General features: G+C 38.4%; 1 protein-coding gene across 1 annotated transcript; it reads right to left on the bottom strand.

The window, feature by feature from the left end:
• Positions 1 to 1,538: 1,538 nt before the first annotated feature.
• Positions 1,539 to 10,379, bottom strand: LOC124066283 (spermatogenesis-associated protein 48). The gene is made up of 8 exons (XM_046402551.1): positions 9,953 to 10,379; positions 7,985 to 8,024; positions 7,057 to 7,195; positions 5,524 to 5,591; positions 5,387 to 5,428; positions 4,635 to 4,742; positions 4,141 to 4,236; positions 1,539 to 1,932 (listed from the first exon to the last, which is right to left on the bottom strand). Exons 1-8 carry the CDS (start codon positions 10,377 to 10,379, stop codon positions 1,782 to 1,784), a joined length of 1,071 nt encoding a protein of 356 aa, XP_046258507.1. The 3' UTR covers positions 1,539 to 1,781.
• Positions 10,380 to 22,844: the final 12,465 nt, after the last annotated feature.

Here is a 22,844-nt window from a genome sequence, read left to right as displayed (position 1 = left end):
AACTGCTCTCCATCAATTTAATGGATTCATTAAAATTAAAACTTCACAAACCTACCGTGAATGTTGGGTTTTTTATGTACACATGAAGTTCACTTGGGGAACAACGCATGATTTAAAATCTGAAAGTCACTAAGCCCAGTTATGCTCATCAGATGCTTTGAGAGTCAACTCGTGCACGTTTCACCACGAGTTTCACGGAGGTTTAGTTTCTGCTGTGTGTTCAGTGGAGCGAGCGGTCTGGTCCTGGATGTTTTAGCAGTTATCAAAAGAGGAGCAATGACTCCGTGGTTGTTGTGTTTATGCAAGTGTTCTCAACGGGCTTGCTAACGTTACCCATTAGATTTCATTAGAGTTCGTTCATTGCAAATTGCAATGAATTAATGATATCTACTGTTGGAAATCTTCATTGTACAGTAAATATCTACAGTTGTCCTTAATAAAAATGGAATTTCAGATACCTACGATTGTATTTCAGCTGAAATGAGCAAAAATTACATTCTTACTAGTTACCAAAAATGGAATTTCTGCTTATCAAAGTGGTAAAATAACCTAAATGAATGTGTTAATTTTAGTCATATGCAGACATGGTTTGTTGATATATTCAACATATCAAAGGCAGTTAGTGATATCTGAAATGGGAAATTACATTTTCACTCTGGAAATGCCATTGTAAATATATGTAATCTTTATTCTTACAGGAGAAAAAGGATTTATTTCTTAAATTAAAAATCTGCAAATCAAGATTGACTATTCATTTACAACGGTAAAAACTAAATGTGACACCGACAACAGGTGTACAGAATTTTATATAATAACTGATTATGTCTGATGAAAGACACTATTGAGCTGCATGATGAGAAATGGAGGATGCAATATTGGAGGTATCCCATGGTTACCCCAATAAAAGTCACAATGTTTCAGCCTTTGATACTTTGATACAGTTATGACCATTCTTTTTCTCTTACACCATTTTTCTTTATTATTGTGAGCCGCCAACTTTATGGAAGTGCAATGCTCAATCATTGAAGTGCCTCTGTAATGACAATAAATGTAAGATAATGTAACTGAGATGCGGAGTAGGACTATCACATCACTTGAACTCCTCACAAAATCAGCAGTGTGGTAAAGTAAAAATCCTTTAAATTTAAATCTAAACAACATATAGATGGAGAGAAACAGGAAAACCAGCTCATCCCTATTTCCTGTGTAAGCGTGAAGCTGCACAAACCACAAACATAAAGCTATAGCTGCCAGACACTTAATAATGTCGATTTGCATTGCAGGCACATCAACAGAAAACTAACACCTCTGATGTGTGCAGCACAGAGAGCAGGCTGTATTTAATATGTGCTTCCTGAGAAAATAAGCTTCAGTTAATGCCAAAATCATACTCATAACTGTTCACTTGCACCTGCAACAAGTTTTTTATACCATTAAATAGGAGAGCAGTAAATCCTTACTTCCCTAAATATTTCTCTGTTCTCTGGTCTCGTGCATTGCCTGCAGGCAAGTGTGGGCTGAAAGACACACACACACACACACACACACACACACACATACACAGTAAGCCAGTGAGAGCGTGAATGTTTAAAAGGACAATGCGAGAGCTCACCACCCAGACTTAGAAAACCACTCATCTAAATCAGGGAAATTATGATAATGGGGCATCTCATTATTCTCCAACTCACTCCGAATCAGTCACTGACATCACATCATTATAGCTGTATTCATATAAACAGATTGGATGGCATAAAAAGAAGGCTGACACCTTCAAAACTTTTTCATCTGCTTTGTCTAATGTGTCCTGGTGCGTTTGAGTGCGAGGCAGGAGGTGCAGGTCTCAGGAAGGGGTTGCGGGGGGTCACGGTGGTCACCATTCGGGAGAGGGGTGCTGCACGGCCAAAAGTAGCACCCGGTGTTTCTTTGATTGTCCTGTGAAAATATGGTGATTTTGAGTGAGCAGATTATGCATTATTTTGGATCAAGTCTAAGAACCCAACAGTAAACTTAATTAACTTTAAAATAACTAACACTGCTACAGACAGCTTCTTAAAAAAAATACCCATAGGAACTTGTGAAATGAGTTAGCTTTGACAAGTAAAAATCCAGAAGACGTCTGACCGTTGCAGCAGACAGTTAATCAATCCAAGTGCTTGTCTTTTTTCTGTTTTGGGGAAAAAATATGGGAGGCCAGCCTAATCAGCAGAGGAAACAGATCTCAGGGGGTGTCGGGCACCAGGAAAATGGATCTAGGTTGTGAAAAACCACGATTACCACGAGCTGCTCTGGATTCAGCCATCTGGAAATGCCTGCTCCAAAAGGCGGTAAAGTTCGCTCAATTGGGGCCCAACTAGGAAACAGGTTTCCACCTCCTTAACAGACAGCCAACACTCCCAGAGCAGAGGGATGTTCGCTCTACACAGTGAGATGTTTTAAAGTGCTTATCATTTTCATTCATGTTAACTGACTTTATCACGGTTAACGTTTTTATTTTGGGACATTACATTTTCTTAAAGGAAACATATTCTTTTGCTCTTGATGCCATGTAAGAAAATCAAAATCAGAAATCTGCTGTAAAAATCTCTGCTATAAGACAGTGTTGTTTTGCCCTCAAATTAACCTTCGTGTCATTTTCTCCCCAGTTTTCCAAGACTTCCAATTTCCTTCCTGTCTGTCTCCAGGAATGACATCCACTGGTTTTTAATCACTGTCTTAACATTTCCAATTATTGTAGTTAACCAACTGACCATTAACTTGTATGTCACCAGCCCGCTCATCCAAAACAATAAGATGCACTTTTAGCTGATGCAAATACTTGAAGCTTAAATTGATGCCACTCAAATGCACATTGGCAAAAAAAAGCTCAGAAGAACAGATCTGCCATGCATTTCCTGATGGAATCTGTTTTGTGGCTTGTATGTTTGGTTCAACCTGAATTAAGGTTGTTTATCTGGTGAGAATAAATTGTGAATGAAAGATGGTGAACCTCTGTGAGGATATGCCTTTGTGTTGTTTGGTCAAGATCAGTAGGACTCAAAGCCATCTGGTCTGACATAAGACACTCTTGCAGTGGTTGTCATGAAGGTTGAACTCTTTGAGACTCTTTGAGAAAGGCCTGCATGTTCTAATATAGCACATTATGCTTTTTAATTTATATATTAAGAACTATAGAACATGCAAATGTTCTATAGTTAATTAGATGATGGGTGAAAAAAAGCATCTTCAAGATATTTCATATTATATAATAATACATTATATAATTGTATATATAAATATATATATTACATTAATCATTAACTCAGTATGACCCACTGTAGTAGTTGTTATTAAAGATGAGTCAGGGACAGCAAAGAAAGCATCAGTGGTGGAATATAACAAAGCACATTTACTATTACTGGTACTTAAGTGCAATTTTGATGTACTTGTACTTGTTGGCTACTTTACACTTCAATATTTTTGGGGCAAATATTTACTGCTTCTTTACTAATTTACATGTTTTATTGAAGCGTTGGTTTCTAGTTACCTTATAGATTTAGATTATTAATAGAAAATACATGAATTCTGATATATTATTATGGAATAACTTATCCAATAGTAATCTTTAAAGTGAGCCCAATTCTCACCAATATTAAAGTGATAAACATACAAATCAATTCTGAAATGGTTCATTGTGCAAAATAAGCACTTTTACCCTTAATACTTCAAATATATTAATGCTGGTACTTTTTTCTTTTATTTAGGAATAGAAGTAGGAATGCAGGGCTTTTACAGTATTTTTACATTATAGTATTGCTACTATTACTCACCTAAGGGATCTAAATACTTCTACCACTGCAGAGCACATCTGTATGGTGAAGTCAAAGTACTGCCTGAGGCATGATGTTGATGGAGTGCATTAGAACGCCCTCCAGTGGACATTTATGATCACTCCTTTTCAGTGTCTTAAACTCAAAAAAGTGTGCTATGGATGACGGTGGAAAAAAAATCTCAGTGTGCAACTGACTAGAAAGTAGAAACTGTACAAACGAATGTCAAGAGAATAAAAAAAGAAGGTGACGGGTTTATTAAAAAATAGCTCATAAGGACTGAGAACACACTTTAGTGATAGTAGTCTCAAAAAAAGTTGCTTTGAAGACTTACCCAGAGGAGTCTGCAGTGCTGGAGACAGAAACTACAGCACCAGCAGCAGAGCTAGCATAGACAGCCTTGCCTGTATATCCAGGGATGGTGGGTCGGCTGACACAAACCAGAAGTTTACACATTATTCATCAGAATCTGTAACAGGAGGCTGGATATTACCACGTTCTGCAATCTCCAGAGTGTAATAAAAAAAAAATAAATTCATCTGCAATACGAATTTCATTCTGAATCGCATTCCTTGAGGTTGTGTGCCTCCACCAACCAGTCAAGCTGCAGTTTACATCCATGTCTGTCCATATATGTAGTAAAAAGTACATGACATGGTGCAGTGACAATCACCTGAAGGTATTCATGATTCATGACAGGGGGACAGACAGACAGAAGGACAAGCATGGAGACAGACAGACACCAGTCACCAGTGTGATGATGTAAAAATAAGAGCTCTTGAGATCCACAGAGAACATGTGTGTGTGTGCATGTATGATATGTCTTGCCATGCTGTTGACGTGTATGGAGGTATGATACTCCTTTTAAGGGTCAGTGGGTGAAAGTCTTCATCCATGTTGTCAATGTTATCCATGTTCTCAGAGCCGACTGTACCACTGCAAACACATTAGAACAAGGGCGGGACATTCACAAAGCTGTCTTTCAGAAGCTGTCTCTCAGCTGTCTCTCAGAAAATATCACAGTTTTTATGGAACCATAGTATATATTATTATTATTATTACTACTATTACTATTACTATCAGTTACATTGACCCTTAAAGTGATGAAAACATTTTATTATAATTTCACAAACTATTAGGTCCTGACAGACATAAAACTTGATGGTGATGGTGATCAGCAACATGCCAATTACTTCTGGCACTGAAACAAGAACCTGTTTGTATTTAATTCTGCACAGATTTTGATACTCAGCAATGACTTAATGATTTATTATAGTCTCATTTAACTGTTGCTCAGAGGTGTCTTTGTCTCTTTCTGTCCTTTCAGCTGTCAGTTTAGTTTGTACAGCGTTTTTGTTCTTCATGTACAAAGCATTACCTCTTTGAAAACCCTTCATACAAAATAACATCTATTTGTAAAGAGCACTTACTACAATCTGAAAGCAGACCATTCAAAAATACAGACTCGTCCTCTGCACTGAATGAAGCTTTTGTGGCAGACAATTCCAAGCTATTTACAGAGCAGAACAGTCGCCGTATGTGAGACATCTGTAGCAACCACTCAAACATGAAGCACTCACGTGTACAGAGGGATCTGACCGGACCTGGGACATCCACTGCAGCTGAAGAGGAGAGAGAAGATGCTGGTGTAAAGCTTGTGATTCTCGTTAATATCGCTACTCTTATGACAAAAGGTGGTGCATGTTTTTAAACTTACAATGAAACGGGTTTCTTGGCATCATTCCTCAGTCGAAGCTGCTGTCTGTTCCACTCAGCTCCTACAGACTGGTAAAGGACAGTAACAACACATGGTTTAGCACAATTTATCAGGCATCTTTAGTCAAAAATTCACTCCTGACAACCTCAAAGGCCCTCCCTTCACTACACCCATAGAGGTAGACATGCGACAAGCTGTAATCTGACCTGAACTTCAATAGTGCTGAAAAATAAACTCGGTCATCTGAGCTTTAATAAAAAGCTGCATGCAGTAGTTGGTATCACTACATTACTACTACATTGTCTTGAAGACTTAAATGATAAGTCAGGTGATATTCTAAATTCTGTTTCTTGTTTACAAAAAGCATGAAAATATCACACATCAAAACATCCCCAGCCCTTCATCTTGGACAACATGTACAGTTACCTGGCCGGGTCCCACAGCCCCGCCCACCCCTTTAACATTTCTGTGGAAGACATCTTTAAATATCCACACTGACCCCGTGAGGACTAGCAAGGTTATAAAGTCACAAGAAAATAAGCTGACATCCCACAATATAGAGGCATCCAAATGTGGAGTAGGGTGACCAGAGTAATAAAACAGATTCAGGACCACAGTTCACTGAGATCAGTGAAGGGACCAGCTAAGGTTCTGCAGCTGAAGTGGTAGCAGAAGACGGTGAGGATAAAATAATTTAGGATAATGTTATTTGGCTCAGTTTCAGCTCTAGTTTGAAGGCTATTTTACTTCATTCCTGATAAGTTATATCAGATACTGGATACAGCACCTTCAGTACATTACTGCATCAATTCATTGCTGGTTTTGGCCTGTTCATGGGATTTGATGGAAACAGATTATCCCCAGACACATCCTTTATGTGCCTTCCGCATTTTACATTGTGTTCCAGCTGGTCAAAACTGATAGCCAGTGTGCTGCACTAGGGCCATAATGAGCACAGCAGCCACAATACTAATACCACTTGCTTGGTATATTTAGTGAGCAATGTTTAGGTGGGTGGTTTGTGTCAAAGGTCATCCACATGATTGCCAGAACCCAGGGTTTCCCTGCAGAATATTGCGTTGTAAACATGATTAATGTTAGTCACTTCACATGTCAGTGGTGTTAATGTTGTGGCTGATCGGTGGCACGTTGCTGTACAGCACAAAGAGTACAGAGCTGCAGTCTGCAGAGTTACTGAAACATGGTGGAATGAGGGAAAGCATTTGAGAAAAAATACCTCATTTATACCTTTCACTGAAACAACAATAAAACAAATTAGTGAGTGTTGGAAAGAAAATTGTTTTTCATTTTCAAACATTTTGTATTTTACTTTTTTTATCTTCAGGTAACCCAATTAGATTGATTTTCTAAATTACTTCCTTAAAAAGCACCACTAATTAATTACATAAGCACAGCATTTCTGTTTCTTTCAGCCAGCTGTGAGAAGGAGTGAAAATGTCTAGAAGCCCACAGCTGAAAACAAATTTGCTCCAGCCTTGGTCTCATCGGTATTCTTTGTTCTCCAAGGCTCACCTGCCACAACTGAGGTCCACTACTATAGCGCCTCGATGAGGGACACTCACTCACTGGATCTGCCATTTTCTCCCTGGGAGTTTGTGGTGCCTTCAAGTGCCGGGTTAACTTTCTATCCCATCCAACATCCTCGTAACTCCTGCACACAGATGGGAAATTCCAGCCATTAACTACCAGAACAAAGTTCCTTGAATCTAATTGATTAGCGTGATTCCCAAATGTTATTTTCTTTAATTTGAATTCTTAAACAGCTCCCATAGTTTCATGACGTAAACTAGGCAGCTTATTAACTGGGGAGCTGATTCTTCCCTGAGGCTTAAACAAGGCTACAGTTCATCTACATCATTTCATTGAACAGCAGGTAACACAACAAGAGGACATACTGTCCCCCTGATGACTAGTACTGGAACACAAAATCAACCCTTTCAATAACCCTCAAAGCAAAAATGTAATTAATTACATGGGAAGTGAGCTTTATTTAGCTTTATTATTACTGAAATGAGACAATTAAAGGTTTCTGTGTTCTGACCTCTGTGTTGCAGAAGTATATCTGAGGCGCTGAACCACCCGTGAGTTGTCTGTCCACAGTCTCATATCAGAGGGGAAGCCATCCTTAATAAACAATATTCATAATCTAATTATTATTATTGTCAATCCATTTGAAAAGGCAGCAAGTGCCAAAAATTAGGAGATTAGCACGTGAGATGCTGAAAAGTCATGAAGTCTAATTATTGATGATATTTTTTCTGTCTCCTTTTGTTTAATATGTCTTTCATAAAGGTCTTGTTCAGTTCTATATAAAGATAGGTAATTTGAACATGTCTATTCATATGTATATTGTTATAGCACCATATAGCAAAACATTAATTTTCATTTCTTGTATAGGCAGATGATTAGATTTTAATAGAAACAGTATTATACCTCTTACATCAGCTTATCTGACTCCAGGCTGCACAGTTTCAAAATCCCTGCAGTAATTATAAATAAATAATGAGATCAAGATATAAAATTCCAAATATCTAATAAGACATAGAATAAAACAAGACTAAGTGTCTACAACCATACTAGAAGGTCCATGAGGACTTACTTCAAGGCTCAGCAATGCTTTGTGCTAACATGAGCGTGCTAACATGCTCACAGTGTCAATTCCAGATACAATGTTTACTGTGTTCGCGAGCATTTGCACATTAGCACTAAGTGGGAATGTGGTAATTTTTACATAAACTAAAGTCCATTTTTTGTCCAGATGGTGGTGCTAAATGAACAGAGAAGGGAATACCAAAGTTAATATAAATTACACATGGGAGGGCATGAGTGTGTGTAGGATCATGGCAATCCAGTTGCTGAGATATTTCTTTAAAAGATAACAACATTGAACATTGCAAGAGATCACCTGTGTCTTTCAGATCAATCCTGAAAAACATGATTATCTCCACCGGATTACCATTAGAAATATTCAGTCCCTTGTAGCAATGATTTTAGCCTGCCTATAAACACAAAATGGCAGGGTGTTGTCTAAATGCAAAACAAAAGTAAAGACAAAAGTAAAAAAAAAAAAAAATACAGATACAATCTCTTAAGTGAAAATAAATGAGCCAATAAACAATTTGATGTTTTTATATACCAAGAAGTGGCACTGTGTTCAGCACTCTGCTCCCACATATCAAACTGGGTAAACACAGGTGCCAACCAAGCCTCCATTCACGAGACAGCACTGAGAATCCTTCCCTACATCTGAGTACCGAAAAGCTTCTCCTAAAACATAATGTATGTCAAGTTAATTATGATTTCTTCAATTAGCAGACTCAGAAACAAATTAATAGTAATAACAATAAAACATGATTATGTTCTCACGGTGAACACCTGCCCACATAACAGCCGGCTAATGCGATGAGTTAACATGTGTGGTGAGACCCAATGGGATTAAATGGATTAGGCTTTCATATTTAATATGTGTTTGTGTTATGATAATAATGTAATTAATTCACAAGTGATGTGATGAAATGTAGTAACTAATTTGTGTAGAAATCGAACCATTACTTCAACCAAATGTTTTCAGTGTCAGTGCAGCAGTAAATTGGATGTATAAATCAATGAGTGTTTCTGTGCTCAGAGAGTTAAACAGGAAAAATTAAGAAAAATGAAAACAAAAACCTGTTGGAGTTCATACAGTGCATATACATATATATATATATGTAGACAGGGAGAATATGAATACTACGGAGTGAAAAAGTTATGTTCTGCAAAGCACTTCAGTAGGAAAGTCAGTACAGTCATCACCCACCTGACGTCCAGTGTGTTTATCAGGTAAACTGTTGTGTGAAGTTTCTTTGGTTGCTGTCCTCATTGAGTGTGGTTGAAATTTAAGAGGATTGGTTGAACCTTGGGATCAAACAAGAACATAAAAATCTCTGTGACTATATCTGTTCAGAGTAGTAGAGTAGTAGTATTTGGTCTATAAAATGTCCATAAATAGTGATAAATGTCTTTCTCCAACAAAGACTTTGCCAAGGTCAATAGAACAAATTTCAAAGATATTTAATTTGCTACGATATAAGACACATAATAGCTGACACATAAAATCAAAGGGTCAGGGTGTCATTAATTAATTAATTAATTATTGATTGCCACTTAATTTTCTGTTAAACAGTGAATCAGTTAACTGGCTACTCATATCAGCTGTAGTCTGGTTTAAGTTTATTTTATGCCCCTGAGTGTTGGGGTCCTGGAGTACTTGCCCTGTCAGTAAGCCAATTTTGACTTGTCTCAAACCGAAATATTGTCCCACGTCACAACTGTAGCCTGCACAGCATCTCATTTAAACTGTGATGGATATTAGTATTAGCAACAATGGTGTTATTTGGGGCAATGATAAATGGATCTCCTGTCATTTTACCACTGAGTCTTGCTCTCCAGGCTGCATCAGGGATCCTCCTGGAATTCCAGGCCTTGTCTTCTCTCAGATCTACACAGGTACTGGAGGGGTTTAAGGCTGTTTGTGGCCTCTCACTGAAACCTGGAGGGACCCACAGAGCAGAGGCCACATGATGGAAATCTATGAATTTCTGTCGACCTTTGACCCCCAGCTCTACCTCCGCTCCAGCACTCAGCTGTCCACAGCAAGGATCCAGCAGGGGGACGTCATCTCGTAAAGGAGCCAGGGTAACGTGTTCAGTAGGGGCATGAAATCGAGCAAAGGGAGAGTGTTCTCGCCCGGGTCCCAGTCCATGTCTGCCACCAGCTCCGTACAGACTAGAATTCAGCTGTCTGATGACATGTAGCTCTGTGGAGAACGGCCTGGAGGAATCCAAAACTGCAGTCATTATTACCAGGAGAGAAACTTGCAGTGTATGTGTGTGTGTCCGTTTGTGTGTACTTGCCAGAGCAGGTCATAGATCTGCTGTCAGGCATAATGATGCAGTGAGCGATGGTTGCCCAGAGACCGTCTGTGTTTGCTGCTCAGATCAAATTACCGATGTGTAGAGGGGCAACATGACCTGCAGGCTGTGCATGTGTGTAGCTCCACATACCTTTGCACATCATTTATGTGTGAACATTTATTTCATATTTGTTATAATAACAGAGAACAAAGATGTCTATTTTGGATGCCAAACACCAATAGTTTGCCCCAGGGGGAACATTCACAATCAATATTGTTTCCTCTGAGCTGCCATATTTTGGCAACCTACAGCCACTGATTTATCACACTGACCAAATAAAAATGTTGCAGTAGTCAGGGGCAGCTATTGTCCCTGGAGAACAGATGTGTTTTGGTAGCAAATAATAATGAGAAGACTTGGCCTTGCCTCGGGGTTTGGAGAACTGATCCTCCCAAGAGGGTGCTATTTCTTGTGATGAGTTAGGAATTGTTAATTTTCTTTAAAAAATAAATAAATATTTTCCTGTCTGTAGAAGATGGTAGGCTAGTTTTCCACTTTTGCTGTAACAGACCACTAGATGGAGTAATGGAACCTGTGTTAGGTGGTAACTCCAGAAACAGGCCTGCGTATGCTGTCCTACAAATTAAATATAACGGGGAAAAATGTAAGTCCCAGCTGTAAAATTATGATGATACATTATGACATTAAAAATACTATTATAGTACAGCAAGGTGACCATAAACCTAATACTGAATACCTCAGACACAGTTTAAGTCCCAGAGAAACATTAAAAAGATTTTTCAGTGCGCATGCAGGCTAAACAAGGCATTTTCTTCAGCAGAAGTGTTGTTAGCTGACAGAAAAACTTCAAATAGAGGTTGTGTTTTTAATGTTGACAGTAAACTAAATGAAAATTATGTAAATCACATGGATGTGAAAAGTGTTTCCACAAAGGGTGTAATCTGGTGAGTGCGCTGGCTTGAAAGAACTGTCTTATATTCGCTGGAGCAAAAAAACACCAAATACTGTGTGCCTCAGTGCCTGTTAATTAGTTTGCTTGGGTAGTTTGAGATGTAATGTGCAAATCTAAATATACCACCTAAATATATAAGCACACAAACTGAGGCTACACAGCCCTATGCATGCTCTGTACAGCCAGTGAAAGCACCCTGGCTTGGTGGTCTTTTCCTTGTGAAAGGATCCATGTTAATGTGTCAGTGGCGATGATGGTGATGCTTGTTGATAGATGATTTTTACTCAGGCTGTCATTAGCAAATGTAAACACCCGAGAGCGGTTGAAAAGGATGTGTTAAAAATAGCCTAATTAGAGTTATTCTGATAACTGAGTGGTGAATATGCCCGACTCCCACACAATGTTCCTCCACAAAAGGAGAGCATAAAATGACACTTGTGAGATCTGTTATGAGCTCCTTTTGAAATCGTTCTCCAGATAATAAACATACTATTTGTTGCATCAGCCTTATGTCTCAGGAGAGCCACGCTGATTATATATTCATATTCATTTCTAATGAATGAGGCTTTATAGGTCCAGAGGTCCACATGATTTATTACATTTGGAAACCATAAATTATTCCCATATCATAAATTCCTTCACACACTGTATTGTTTCCCCCCAGTGCTTTGTTTCCCAATTATTTCAGGTTTTTGTTTTTTTGTTTTGTTTTTTTGTGAATTTAAATACCAACCTCAGTCTGAGATGACTGTATTTTTTGCTGGGAATCGGATATTTCTGGAGTGAGCAGTCATTACCATCAGTGCAGTCCTTGTTACTGAATCCTGTGTTATTAGTCAGCTTGTCTGCCATTCTGCAGACTCCTCCACAGTCTCAGAAATTATTTAAATCTCACATTTTGCCCATGGTGCTAGGCCCAATGCTACAGTGCAGCAGCCATTAATTTGCGCAGGCTGCATTCATCTGAGAGAAACTGTTGCTCTGGATTAAGAGGCATTGTCGCTGCTGCTGCTGCTGCTGCTGCTGCTGCTGCTGAGGGTCATCAAGGCAAAGTCACAATTGCAGTGTTACGGCTGAAGACAATATGGGCTGATGCTGCTCTAGGCGGGGCATTATTTTTGTTAATCAGACAAGAGGGCTGAGGGTGACCTAGGATGACACCCCAGACAGGGCAGGGCTGGGAGGAGATATGGCTACGGGTTGCAGAGAATGGATCATCCAAGAGTGGAGAGGTTGCTTCAAAATAAGACAGACGGTATCCTTCATCACAAACTGTGCTAGCAAATCATCGCATGAAGAAATTAAACAGATAAATGGGAACATACGACTGACAAATATTAAGGTTCAATGTTATAACTATATAAAGCCGTGATGCATTAGCTGTCTGTGGATACCTGTATAGGGCTTTATCTCGAAAGAGTCACAGCCTTCTAATGTATTTCTATGCATGATATACAATACAATTCTGACAAAGAGCCCCATCTATGACTAATGCTTCATGCATACACTTTTGGGATTATGTGTGCATGTCTCATAAACTGAAGAAAGTGCATGAACATATTTATAGCATAAGGGACTTAAGTCATAGCTCATGGGTCATATTCATCACACTGTAAAGACAGTGAATTGATTACTGCTCGATGACCATGCACACATTAGATTAGAGGGAAAATTGGCTGAAGTGAACTCTGTCTCGGGCTGTGTTCGGCACCCATTTGGAAAAATCCAAACAGAGTGCAGAGATGAAACTCCCTGGAGCGGCGGGGGTAGCCATGTCCTCAGAGAGTGGCCGAAGGCTTTATTGTAGTGCTGCCTCCCTGCCCTCAGTTGCTGCAGCTCTCCGCTTGTCACACTCAGTTAGCTCAATGAAGTAATGAATATGCTGCTGTACATTTTTCATGAGAGTGGTGGGAGTGAAAAATCTGCTCTTTATAATGCTTTTAATATGGAAGTTTTCACACACACTCTTCCCCCGCAAAGCACCCTCTGGGCTATCATGATGCTGCTTGAGCATGACGTTTAATGTTAACATTCCCCATGGGAGAGACAGCATAATGCAATGTCACTTTCAGTGATGAATATGTTGACTACAGCAGATGTACAAGGAACTGTAAGTCAGAAGCTGGAATAAGAGTCCCTGTCCTCCATGCAAAGAAGAGGAAATTACTGGTGGGGAAAAAACTCTTACTGTACTACGAGTCACCTATTCAGGACTCACATCATTACAGTAATTAATTAGTTTACAAGGAAGCACGCCCATGAGCTTCTAGAAATGGAGGACTATTAAGTATGAGAGAGAAGCATAACGATCCAAAGATTATGCAAATGAACACAAGTGCAGTTCAAAAAGAATCAAAAGCAAGTCATCACACAAATAACAAAGGTCTGTAACTATTTCAAATCAAATATTTTAAATCAATTCATTTGCATGGAAACACATAACCAATGCCATAAATAAAAAATAAATACTCAGGTGACACTCGGATGTGGTGCTTCAGCTAGAAATTAGGATTTGATGAAAAAAAGAAAAAAGCCACATCCATGTATTTGTGTTTAGGAGGAAACAAGCTATGACAGGCTGACTGCACAGCACAGGTTTCACGCCAACTCAGCTGGAACACTTCATGTTATGCCAAATGAAATGCAGTAAAAAAACTAGTTGGCATGTGTGGAGAGAATTAAAACAGATAGCTAAACATGAAACAACTGAAACAGTTTGCCACAATTAATGGATAAATTGTTGAAATAATCTCCTAAAATTAAAGATTTACATCAAAATGTCTAAAAACAACTAGACCTTTGTTATATATCTTGTTGGGTTGTGTGCTGACATTATTCCAAATATTGTTCAGATGGTACATTTGCTTTTTATTCACCTCTATCTATAGCTAAGAGTAAACGGGGGAAATAATCAGTTAAAAGTAATGGATAAGTAGTTTGATTGTTTAGCTTCTGCCACTCCAGAGGTTGGTCGACAAACCAACCTAGAAACAGATAATTCAACTGAATGAAAAACAGCTCATATGATAGGGATTTGAGATTACGGCTTACAATAAAGGTAACCACCGTTTTAGATCAGCTCTACCTTTATAAATATTTTAGGCTCTGTCTAAAGGTGTCTAAATGTGGCATAAGGGACACCACTCTCCACTGGGCTTCAGATCTGCTTGCAACAACACACCTGTGATTTTCAATTACGAATAAGACGTTGCATTAGGCAAAAAAACGCTGAGTGTAATGGACTTTTTCTGTTGCTCAGAAAGATGTACTTGTCCCTCGAGACCTGGTTTCCATTATTAGACCTCTAGCACGTTGCCCACCTAGACTGTTTCCGTTCCCTCTGACCAAAGTGAAATTACCTGCTTTTGAAGCTGAAGCACAGTGAAGAAGCCACAGAGTAGTCGCCCACAGTGTGAACCTCCATTTTCTGCCTGCCAGATAAGGTTTTGTATGTTCTTTAAGAGAGAAAAAGGAAAAAAAAACAACAAACAAATTGTGCAGGGTGGTTTGCACTGAGGCCTGTTGTCCCTATAGTTTTCACAGACACAATATCCCAAGGCAACCCACAGCTGCATATGAGCCAGTGGCTAACACATTCGCCGGGCACTCTCACAATATGCATTAAGGCCTGGATGATGAATTACCAAACAAGGACCATAGAGAAAAAAAACACAAGGATGAATGTTGTGTTGCATATATAAACACTTGGTATTCTACATGGCTCACACAAAAGCTGCTCCCTTTACCATAACCTAGCAGTCCACAATACTATCTCCAGTCTGACATCAAGAGATGTGCGCTGCTCGGTTGAACTGAGCCCTCTTCAAAAGTGTTCAGCAAGCAGGTCACATTGGCGTAAGCTGCCTGTTGTCGATGAAATTCTGAAATGCTGTCTTCCAAGATGCTCTCAGCCTTATCAATCATCTACCTGGCCTATAACAGCCTCTGATGGATCGGGCCGGTTTGAACCTGCAGTCACCTATCCAACCTGTGTCATTTACAGAAAATAAGGGATTTGCTTTCTCCCAGGTTCAGATTACTTCAAAGAAGCAATCACCTAACTTGGTTTTGTGGCAAAGTCAAGTTAGGTGTTTTCTTCTTGTATCGTCATTCCACAACCTGGTTGTAGTTAATGAAAGCATTTCTGTCACTGTGTGAGATGTGCTCCACATATGTATGAATGGGAAAACAATTCAACATTACTCACCCTCATATGGAAGCAAGACAAGACAGAAAGAAGTGAAATTGAAAATGTGAATGTCTGGCTAGTGGCAGAGGAGCAGTGCTGGAGATATTATACTAAATCTATAAAGGACAATTTCAGGCCCAAGACTCTGGAGATTCAGGCTCTCAATCATGAAATGATTCACTCAGATTGATCAAGGAGCATCGTAATCACATGGGAATGTTACGTATGGCTTCAAGGATGACTTGCAGAACTGTCAAGAGATTCAAAGCTGGATTTAATGGATCTGAGGTGATGTGCTTGGAAATCATTTCAGAAGGTGCAAATGGAATCCTCAAAGCATTTTAGCAGCATTTAGCAGCTGTCCAATGAAATTAATGTTCAGAACAGTGGAATTTGGAGGAATAAAGTCACCATCAGAGAAACAGAGGACTGCAATTTATTCTGTATTCTCACAGCAGAAATTCTAAGCATCTGGTCCTCTCAAAGAAGAATCGGAAATCTACTAATGAGCCGCGCTGCTGATAACAGACTTACAGATAACAAGCTTTCTTTTATTTAAAGTGATTCTGGTTAAAAACTAAGTGCTGCCTCAGAAATTGAAATAAATGCTGAAAATGTGACATTAAATATTCATAACTTTCAGCTGTCATCTTCCTATTTGAAGATAGATATGCAACAAAAAACAAAAACTTACATAAATATTCACTTCCGATAAGTGAGAAGTCCATGAAGGTAGATTATTACAGCAGTATGGGAAAGTGATTCTTTTATGTGGAATGAGATATACATGAGACATTCAGCGCTGCTGCAGTTTCTTTCTGGACAACGAGAACTAACACTGCCTGGAACTCTGTAGATGCAGATGAGTAAACTTTGCATCGACTGCTTATTTTCCTCGCTTGTTGGCTCCTGGAACATTTTGGTCCCTGTCAAATCATTGTCTCACAAAGCTTTTAATGCATTTCATAAGACTGCAGACAGATAGGGCCACTGACTTCGACTTACATTCGTGTGGGAAATTATGAAAGTAAATCTGCGCTTTCAAAACTTTAGATTGAAGTTGGCACTGAAGTGGTTTCATCCAAGGCTTCAGTCAAATGGCATCTTTTCTCAACTTTAAAGACAAACCAAGCTGGAAAAACATTTATAAATCTTTACACGTTCATGAAACCACAGCTTTTATATTTTGCATTGCAGTATAACATAATGATTTGATAAAACAATAAGAGGGGCTTATTATCATTTCAAAAGATTTGATAAAGCTTCCAAATTCAACTCAGGGCGCTGAAGGACTTTATCATCCAGCTTTTGGAAAACTTGACATATTCAGCTCAGTATCTCCTTCAAGTATGTGAAGTAAATAGTGCATTACTTTCAATATGTGATTAACTGAGAAAAAAATCAAAGCTGTCAAAATGAGAGGAATGTGTCAGCAATCCATAAAGTTAAGTTTAGATAAAAACAACACCTGCTGAGGAAAAAGTCTGTTATTGTTAATATTCATTCTTTTCTGCATACTTCTGTAAAACAACAAGTTATTCAAATGTAAGACATTCTTGAAGCCTGAGGGTGTAAATAATGAGCCTCAAAATTTGTTATGTTTGCTTGCTTGTGTTTTGTAAAACAGTGATACAGGTCTCAGGTTTTCAGAAACCCATTTCAACAGAAACGCGAATGGAGCCACAGATTTATTTTCAAAAAATAGCATTAACTTTACAGATACCAAAATATTATTTAATCAATAGTGAAATATTGAAATCAAAATTATAAGTACTTGTTTTGCTTATGTTGAATCAATGGCAATGTTGATGTCTGCTGTTTTAGTGACACAGAATCAATATTGATTCACTGTAATTGAAAAGGGGTTTAGTTTTAATATAATTTGATATACTGACACAATGTTACATTACTACACTACTATTTTCTCCTACAGCATTTGAACAACATGACATTGTATGGTTCATCATTTTCTTTAATTAAAAAAAAAATATCTTGAACATTTGACATTTCCAGAGTTAATGATTGTAAAGTAAAGTGTAATATGACAGCTTGCAAATTAAAGTATGTGTAAAATAGTGAAACACTTATAGAACATACAATATTGATGTGGTCACCTCATCTGATTTCACACTTGCATAAATTATTTTTCATCTGAAACTTCTCAGCCTCTCTCTCCAGTGCTGCTGGTCATCGCTGAGGGTCAGCTGCATGATCTTTTTGTGTTGCAAGAGGGCAACAATGAAAATGATTTCATTTTTAATTTAAAAAACAAACAAACAAAAAAGATGATTTTAGAAGTCATAATAAACTCAAGGGGAAAATATAACACTGATGCATATGAAAATTTTCCCACAAATTACAGAGAAACTAAGACAACTTTTTATACACATTCTAAATTTGAACAGGATTTGATTTCTTACATTTTAAAAACTATTTTAAAACATTTTTTTGTAGATCACCCTAAAAGTTCAACTTTGACAGATGGGAAAGAGCAAGTGGTGGGTTGGAGTGACTGAGGAGTGGACAGTTGTTGTATTGGACTGAATTATAATGTAAAGTGTGTGCCGTGTAACACAGTAACTTACCATGACTTGCAGGTTGTGATACTGGTCTGAGGTTGATTTTGTCAGCCCTATTATAGAGCTGCTGCCAGGAGAGGAGAGGAGAGGGCAGCACACAACCTGAATAGGAGATCCTGCATTAAATGAACAAAAAGTTTCATTTTAACTGTGAAGATGACTTTTCTGAAGGTCTTAAAATCAAACTACCGGAGTAAATCTTATGCTCTTTTGATAGATATCATATTTTTTCATCTCATAGGTTAGGCTATAACAATATAACATTTAAATATATCATTGAGAACAACCAGTAAATGTGACAATCCATCCAACAGAACAGCAGTTCTTTTTTCTGATTTTCATCTATTTTCATCAAATTACTCAGCATAGAAAAGGTTATATTAAGCCTTAGATCACTTGGTTGTAATTTAAGTGGAAGCATGGTGGTGAAATGAGAGTGAAAATGAGACTATTTTAATAACAGACATGCTCATAGATAGCCTCCTGCTGGCTATCAATAATTTATTTTGTGGCAAATACAGCCACATGATGATTGTTAATTTAATGAGCTTTTATAACCAGTAAGGACAAATGCAAAACTGACACTTGGTTTAAATGATCAATATAAAAAGTATCAGGAGAGATTTCCCTTCAAAATGACAAAATGCTTTTGTTGTTATTTATTCGTCTTTGTCATTTAAAACCACATAATCTGCCTGCACCCCAGTGAAGAAGCGCATTATTACAAATAAATGTGTCCCAAACACAATATTTTGGTGGGAAAATTGGCAGTAGGCACAATACTGACTAAATGTTAGCATTTGGCTAAGTAAATATGATATAATTATATCACTTTAATGCTAAAAACATGACCCTTAAGTGCATTCGCTGGCATTTTTTTCCACATATAGAAATTGTGATTTTAAACAGAAATTTCGACCTCAACCTTTCTAAATGTTGACTTAATAACTTTATATAAAACACATTATTTACTATTATTTTCCCCCAAACACCAGTCATTGTAACCATTCAAAGGCTGAAACTTAACAAATTTAACAAACTAGTTGACACAAACATCTGACTTGTGGTCATTGCAACACAGCTGTGTTAAAGGGTCCTCTTTGCTGTCAAGTTTATGTCCTCTGAGCTAATACTCTTGTGTTCATGCTTCAATTCTGATTCTAAATTATCTTACAGACCACTTGGCACATCACTTTCTTCAAACATACAGTATCGTCATTTTAGTGTCATCAAAACCCTTCAAAATCAACAACACGGCTAATGTGAGAATACTCTGAAACAACCAAATAACTTCATTCTTTTGTCTGTGTACATTTGTAATACAGTAACACAAAATATGGTCAAACATACCATGAAAAACAAAATAGATCTCTGAAATTTTGACGCTAGAGATTTGTTAAACAAGATTAGAGTTGCTATTTGGACTGAGTTCATTTCTCCAGGGGAAGTCTGAAGCCTGATTTTTCATCACCTGTGCTTGTCAGTGATTTTAATCCTGTCAGAGCACATACATCGATCATTTTTTACCTCACCAGTAATAATTACTCTGGCAATTACCCATTTGGCAAAATTGCTGATTTTCCTGTAATTTTCTATCCAAGGTGACATCCTTGTATTTCAGGGTGTTTTTCAGAGTGTTTTTCTGTGGAAAGAACTGCTTGTACTTCTACTTTTTATATTTTTTAATCAGCTGAGGGTGAAATTTGACTTTTGTGTGAAGTAGAGGAAACGGGAAATGTTTTTACATTTAGACCTATCTGGGAACCAATATGACAAGTGCTGGCTAAGCCTGTAAAATGCCCATGTTTATCACAGACCACAGCCTGTGATTTCTCCTGATGTTTAATCTCACCTCCCCAATGTTAAACCCATACAAATGTGCCTTAATTTGTATGCATGCAGTTCTGTGAGACTGAGCTTAATGCTAATGTTACCGTGCTAACAAGCTCACAGGAACAATTTTAACATCCATCCATCCATTTTCTATACCGCTTATCCGTCTTAGCCTATCCCAGCTGACTACGGGCAAGAGGCAGGGTTCACCCTGGACTGGTCGCCAGTCAATCGCAGGGCCAACACACAAAGACAAACAACCACACACTCTCACCTAGTAGCCAATTAACCTAATGTGCATGTTTTTGGTATTGTGGGAGGAAGCCAGAGTACCCACACAGGCACAGGGAGACCATGCCCAGAACGGGATTCGAACCTGGAACCCTCTTGCTATGAGGCGACAGTGCTAACCACTGCACCACCGTGCCACCCACAATTTTAACATGTTGCTGTTTAGCCAACATTCTGTAATTAGCAGTAAACAAGTACAGCTTGGGGACTGATGTGGATATCATTGGTTTTGTAGATATTTGGGAACCATGGCAGATAAGGACAAGTGAAAGCTTTGACCTTTTGGCAGCAGGGAAAAGTCAAGAGATCACCAAACTCATCATGAGTAGCATTCATCCTCTGGGACTGTAAAAAAAAAAAAGTCTGTGACAAATTAGCTCTGTAGTTGCTGACATATTTCAATCTGAAAGGTTGACTGCATCAACAGGCCAACACTACCATTCAAAGAGCCATGCCACTACCATGGCTAACATCAACGTGGTCTACAAGATTTAACTCATGAAACCTAGTCTCATAGAAATTAAGTTTGTTAATTTCTTTTCATAATTATGTTGTGGTGACAACATGATTGTTGCCTGGATTGTGTTCAGAGACAGTTCAGAGTGAATGGAACACCACATTTATAAACCACCCTGGAATTGCAAGGAGGTGGTGAGGGTGGATGGCAGGCATACAAAGTGCAAGACTGTGACACCAGAATACAGAGTTTATGTCTGGACTCCTGTCTCTGGTTGTGTTTAGGCAAGACACATTTTGGTTAACGTTAGTGAAGGATGGTGATTCAATTAAATGTTAGCAATAACTCCAGTCACTGCTGGCTTTTTCTGTGTTTAAACAGACTGTCATCTTTCCCTAACCTTAATTGCTGCCAGTGGCTAAACATAACAAGTTGAATAATGCTGTGGTCACTTCAGATAGATAGTGTATTGCGAGACTGCTTATTTTGCCAAAAAAAATAATTAAATTTGTTGTCAGTTAACATTTTGACACATTTTCTGTGGCTCCATTCATGTTTGATATTTTGATTTTATCCTCAATACAGTTTGATTAAGAACATTTGCTCGTTATGTTAAGAAAAAACGCAATTTGGTCAGCATTAAGTGTTCCTCAAATTATGCTTATTATCATAAGTAAGTTGTATATAAATGTAATTTATAGGAGACTGGATTGACTCACAAGGTATGCATTTAATGGTTAATGGAATCTTGGACAAAAATGGACAAAAATTCAAGACTCTTGACAGATAATTTTATACAGAGTTCCTAGAGGCACCAGAGGCATTTCTTTTAACAATAATTTAAAGCTAGTGAGGAGTAGAATAGACTTTGTCATATTGTGTCATTTCTCATTTAAGTAACAACATTTAACAATCTTTTATCTGGAGCCAATCATTCTGGGCATCATTTGATTTAATGCCTTTATATTTGACCTAAAGTTTTGTGGTGAAACTGACGCTGATGAAGCTTTCAACTTTCCTTTGTTGACTAGGCTTGTGGGTTGCTCTTATGATGCTTTGATTTCAAATTACAGAACTGGCATATTGCTATAAATGAATAATGAATTTCATCACCTACTGTAATATGAACACATCTCATCTCAGTGCAGCTAGTGCATTGTCCAGAGCAGGGCAGAGGCCTAATTACTTAGTTACAGCACTGGGGAGATGAGGCTAATCTCTTATGGGTTTTTCCAACAGATGTGTCCAATTAATGACCTGTCTTTGAAGGAGTTTGGATGTGTGCTACTCTGGGAACTCTATTTCAAAGTAAAAGACCTAGCCTGTTTCTGATGAGTAGACTCTATTGGCAGTCATAATCACCACCTTCTTCTGTCCAATCATACACAGAACTGGCCTTGAATAACTGCTGGAATATGAACTGATCTAAAGCCAATTGTGAATGTTAATGACCCAGACGGAGCAGATCGGGCCGACAGATAAGATCTCTGGTCAGAGTCATTATTTCACCAGCTGATGCGCAGCTTGAAAGCTGCTTGGGAAATTCAACGTATGGGAGTGTTATCTTGTAAAATGAAAAAATAGAGAGAGCACATTAGAACAAGGCACAGTAAAATGAGCTCTGCGTATTACACGTGAGTACTGGTGGATGGGAGAGAAAAATCCCACAATCATTTACCACATGGGCGCACAAGCACAAGTCTTGCATTCCTTTCAGGAATGAGTTTGATTTGAGAAAATCCTGGCAGTCATATAAACAGAGAGGAGTTAAGGACAGTCAGAAAACCTTAATAGATCTGTGCCATCGCTCCCCTACTGCTCTGAGAGAAGCCTGTCATGTAGCATGTACATGCATTTAGGCTTATTTACCTCGATCCTTCCGGCTGGCTGACAGGCACGTCTCACTGTTGGAGATGCAATGTCGTTGTCTGGCAACCCCTTGATCAAAGAGTTTTGTTGTGTGGCCAGGACATTGCAAACAGTGACAGAGAAGGAGAGAGAGGGAGAGAGAGAGGGAGAGAGAGAGAGAGAGGGAGGGAGAGAGAGGGAGAGAGAGACGCACTGCAAAAAACGATAACAAAAACAC

The sequence above is a fragment of the Scatophagus argus genome, chromosome 10 (genome assembly GCF_020382885.2).
Source record: "Scatophagus argus isolate fScaArg1 chromosome 10, fScaArg1.pri, whole genome shotgun sequence".
NCBI classification, from domain to species: domain Eukaryota; kingdom Metazoa; phylum Chordata; class Actinopteri; family Scatophagidae; genus Scatophagus; species Scatophagus argus.
Note: the sequence above shows the minus strand (reverse complement) of the source record. Positions and strands in the feature narration are given on the sequence as shown.

Bases quoted from the DNA above. Each gene is read 5' to 3' on its own strand.
- LOC124066283 (XM_046402551.1), bottom strand. From the start codon at position 10,379: ATGACTGCAGTTTTGGATTCCTCCAGGCCGTTCTCCACAGAGCTACAT. The intron at 4,743-5,386 runs GTGAGTGCTTCA...ATGTGTTTGCAG, and splicing joins GGTCAGATCCCTCTGTACAC to TGGTACAGTCGGCTCTGAGA. The intron at 4,237-4,634 runs GCAAGACATATC...GGTTTGTGTCAG, and splicing joins CCATACACGTCAACAGCATG to CCGACCCACCATCCCTGGAT.